We start from the raw sequence: 4,664 nt of genomic DNA on the forward strand, positions 1-4,664 counted from the left end.
TGTCCGAAATTTTCCACCATTGTCACAAATAACACCTCCAACTCCAGCCGACTTTGGATTACCCAAACTGCTACCATTCGTATTAAGATTCACCCAATTCTGTTGTGGCCGAAGCCATTTCACCACTGACACCTTCTTGGATCTAGGTAAAAGAACCAGGATATCCAACATCTCTATAATAACTATGTCGGTGGTATGGAGTTTCCCAGTTTGCTTGGTCAACTGCATTATTTTACGGCTCCATAATTTAATAGCATGCCAAACTGAGTTCACTGTTTCACATTTTCCTTTATACCTGGCTCTACAGCGTCGGTCCCAAAGTTCCATGAGATAATGGAAGGAAGGAGACCAAGGATGGTTCGAACCTGAGTAGAATTTCTAGCACGGTGAAACCAAAAGTTCACTTATTCCTGCCAAGTACAAAATAAACTCATATGCACACCTAACTAAACTGAAGCCAAGCACCATATATTTCTAGCAATATCACCTATATAAAGCACATGATTAAGATCCTCAATATGACCCAAAGGACAACAATTACATTTGGACGACATAGGGATGCCAACTCCTTTAATCTTAACATCCACACTCAAACAATTATTAGTAGTTTTCCACATGATAATAGAAATTTTCTTGAAAAAGTTACTATGTCAGATCCAATGGGCCCAAAGCAAAGGAGGGGTCCATACACTAATACAATCTCAAGCACTTTTAGTAGTGAACTTCCCATCACATTCCTTATTCCAAATAAGAACATCCTGACCATCCTTACGCTTGGCCAAAAAATTATACAACTCCTTAACTTTTTTAGGACCCACTAACCTTTCCAATCGCGATGTATCCCAACCATTCTCAAGCTGACACTCTTTAATCTTAATCAATGAATACTCTGTTATCCGGTATTGATCTTTTAGGGGTTCACCCTCCTCCCAATTGTCGTACCAGAAAAAAATATTACCTTCACGCACATACCACTTTGAATTAGCTAAGACTTATGGGATACAGTTAACAATAGACTTCCAAAATTTAGTACCATTCTTAGACACCAAGTAAAAATAAATGATTACCGCTAATATAATTGCTTCAAAGATAATCCACCCACAAAGAGTGCATATAAATGATTACCCCCGTGCTCTTACACGTTCACATCTAATATAAATGATTAAAGTTTGTCTTTTCCATGACTTATCATTTCTTTTATATATATATAAAAGTAGAGATTTTGTATTTGAATCTTAATTCTGCACGTTATTTTATTTTTTTAAATATTTTACGTATTGTGCTTATTAATTAAAAAAAAAATTGATCCACACATATAAGGGAATCATGTTAAGATTAATATAAATGATAAAATCTATTTGTCTAACGGCTTTCATTTTTTTTAAAAGTAATGATTTTATATAGAGAAATTTTATTTGTAATCTTCACCTAGGGATTGTATGTGTATGTCTTTTATTAAATGAGAAAAAATATCATTTTAAGAGGGATAGTTTTATAATTTTAAAAAATTTTAAAGATAAAATTGCCTAAACTTATATTACAATATCCAAATGGAGATTATACATTGCATTGCTCTTTCACATGATATCGAGTATAGATCTTGAATTTGAATTTTACTCTACATTCTAACACATTTAATTAAATACTTTTAAGTGATGAATACATTTATTAAAAGGGTTGTCTTTATTAAAGAAAAATCTGACCTATATGTGAGAGTATTAAGATTAATATAAATAATTAAAATATACATATTTTTATTAAATTAATTTTTTTTAAATGATAATTTTACATATATATTATCAATCTTGAATTCAAATTCTGAATTTATATTTCATCTAATTAATTAAATATTTTAAGTATTATATTATTTCGAAAACAAACAAACAAACAATCGGAGTTTGTCACCGTGAAATTATAAACGCATCACTCGCAGTACTGAAAAATCAAGTGAATTAACCGACCCAGCGCACTTGAGGTAACCATGGCCCACAATTTTTTATAAAAAATTTTATGTATATTTATTTTTATGTATTTTATTACTGTGATTGATTATATATATATTTTAATAATATTACGAATAATCTCTATTTTGAGACTGCAATATAAGTTTAAAAAATTTTATTTTTAAAATTTTTAAAATATTTCTTTTAAAATGATTTTTTTTTTCATTTAATAAAAGATCTACAAAAAAATACCTAAGTACAAGAGACGGGGCAGGTTTGGGGCCAAAAACAAAACACAAAATTCTAATCTCATCTCATCTTATCATTACACCTTTTTCAAATTCTCATATAAAATATAATAAACAATTCAATTTTTTCAAATCCCAATACACATTTTTCAAATCCCAAAACAATAATAATATTAAAACTTAATATTTTAAACTTCAAAACAAAACACAAAATTCTCATCTCACCCGCCCAATCCTACCCTAAAAAGTAAAATTTCTCATATATATAAGGCAGTTCTAAAATCTATGGAACACAACCAAGAACGAAAATCAAAGATCACAAAGAAAGAAAAGAGAGAGAGAGAAAGATGGCAGCTTTGCCTCTAATGGAGAAAACTCATTTTGTTCTGGTGCATGGCGCTTGCCATGGTGCTTGGTGCTGGTACAAGCTCAAACCACTGCTCGAGTCCGCGGGCCAAAGGGTCACGGCCCTTGATCTTGAGGCTTCAGGTATCAAAATGAAGGCAATCGAAGATGTTGGCAGCTTTCACGAGTACACTGAGCCATTGTTGGAGCTTTTGGTCGAACTTCCTCCAGACCAAAAGGTTGTAATCGTGGGGCACAGCCTTGGAGGCTTGAATTTAGCCCTTGCAATGGAAAAGTACCCTGAGAAAGTTGTTGCAGGGGTTTTCCTGGCGGCTTTTATGCCAGATATCACTCACAAGCCGTCATATGTTTTGGAACAGGTATATATGACATCCCAAACCATGCATTATCTTTTATAGTTCTGAGATCTGGAAGCCAAGTAATGCTAAAAGCTAGCTGCTCTAGAGCTGCTTTCACATCTTGTATAAATGTACAGAACGATCCATTAATGACAATAACGAAATAAGTCCTGAATTTCTTCATCCCCTTTTCTTTTCTCTCCGCAATTCCTCTTCCCTAACTCCAGTTTTGACATGGTACCACAGAAAATCTGAGCTCCTCTCCTTAATATCTTTGTCCTTGTTTTTCCTCCACTGATCTTAGTTTTTCTTCAGACTGTATTGTTTGATTGTTCTGTGTGGAAAAGTATCCTCTCTGTTTTGGGTGGGTTGGTATGAAACATTGAAAGGTATAATGGGAGGACCCCAGAAAATGAACGTCTGGACAAAGAGTTTTCAGCTGTTTGGACACTCGATGCATTGTGCGTCAGCGACGTCACCATTGACATAAACTACCACATGGATGCTTTTTTATCATTTGGTTTGTAAGAAAAATCAAATCCATCAATTCACGTGTGAAACTCTTCATTTCATACAAGATATTATATTCCGTTCAATTATTGAAATTGCATCCATTTTTCTGTTTTTTTCTTTTTTGCAATGGAAAAGTATAATACGAGGACACCAGCATCTGAATGGTTGGACACTCGGTTCGCCTCGTTTGGAAGCATCAACGCTCCTTTAACGTCAATGTTCTTCGGCCACAAGTTCTTGTCCTCCAAGCTCTATCAACTATGCCCAATTGAGGTACGCTTCCTCCCTCTGATCTCCATGTTACACAAATGAGAAATGCTATTTTCCTAAGTAGTGTAATTGGGTTGTGATTGTGGAAGGATCTTGAACTCGCCAAGGCTTTAACAAGGCCAAGTTCACTGTTTATTGAGGACCTGTCCAAGGCAAAGAATTTCTCAAAGCAGGGATATGGGTCGGCTCCACGAGTATATGTTGTGTGTGATGAGGATCTAGGAATACCTGGTGAATTTCAGCGATGGATGATTGAAAATGGTGGTGTAAAAGACGTGATGGAGATTGAGGGTGCTGATCACATGGCTATGCTTTCAAAGCCGAAGGAACTCTGCGATTTTCTCCTGCAGATAGCATCTAAATACGCTTAAAATTATGCTCTGTTTTTTATCAATAGTACCTTGAGGAGTTGTTATCTCTCATATTGCCTGTAATAGAACTCGATCAGTATTAATTGCTTGTCAAGATCATGATTTGCCATATTTGTTTTGAGATTTCATTTTTCTGTTTCATGGCCAAACAATTATTCCGAAATGGAGTTGTAAGTTTTCAATAACAATACTTAAAACAGTTTTGTTGAAAAAGACCTGTATTTATTAAATTATTAGAGGAGAAAATCATGAAAAGCATGTCACACCAATAATTCAATGGCGGCTATATATCAAGTTGTTCTTCTCTTACGACACTACAAAACCAAGGCGCCGTTTGAATTACAATGATTGTCTTATCTTCATATTTAAATGTCATAAAAATAAATATTTTTTTAATTTCCAATCTTCGTACAAAACAAAAAACAGGTCAAACAAAGTATAAAAATAATTTTAACTTTTTAAAATTTTAAAATAAAATTAATATTAAAAAATTATATTTTAATAATATTTTTATTAACTTTTTTTCTCATTTTTTTTAAACTTTATAAAACTTTTTAACTCAAATTATTTTATTATTATTGATAAATTATTTTACTATAATCTGATATCATCTCG

General features: G+C 33.1%; 1 protein-coding gene across 1 annotated transcript; it reads left to right on the forward strand.

Moving 5' to 3' along the window:
• Positions 1–2,469: 2,469 nt before the first annotated feature.
• Positions 2,470–4,158, forward strand: LOC108995319 (salicylic acid-binding protein 2-like). The gene is made up of 3 exons (XM_018970856.2): positions 2,470–2,916; positions 3,544–3,681; positions 3,768–4,158. The coding sequence occupies exons 1-3, from the start codon at positions 2,539–2,541 to the stop codon at positions 4,047–4,049; spliced, it is 798 nt and encodes a 265-aa protein (XP_018826401.1). The 5' UTR covers positions 2,470–2,538; the 3' UTR covers positions 4,050–4,158.
• Positions 4,159–4,664: the final 506 nt, after the last annotated feature.

Source organism: Juglans regia, chromosome 7 (assembly GCF_001411555.2).
Source record: "Juglans regia cultivar Chandler chromosome 7, Walnut 2.0, whole genome shotgun sequence".
NCBI classification, from domain to species: Eukaryota; Viridiplantae; Streptophyta; class Magnoliopsida; order Fagales; family Juglandaceae; genus Juglans; species Juglans regia.

What these genes read in the sequence shown, in the direction of transcription:
- LOC108995319 (XM_018970856.2), top strand. Translation starts at nt 2,539, where the DNA reads ATGGCAGCTTTGCCTCTAATGGAGAAAACTCATTTTGTTCTGGTGCAT. An exon ending in CGTCATATGTTTTGGAACAG is followed by an intron (nt 2,917 to 3,543) that starts GTATATATGACA and finishes GCAATGGAAAAG; the next exon opens with TATAATACGAGGACACCAGC. An exon ending in ATCAACTATGCCCAATTGAG is followed by an intron (nt 3,682 to 3,767) that starts GTACGCTTCCTC and finishes TGATTGTGGAAG; the next exon opens with GATCTTGAACTCGCCAAGGC.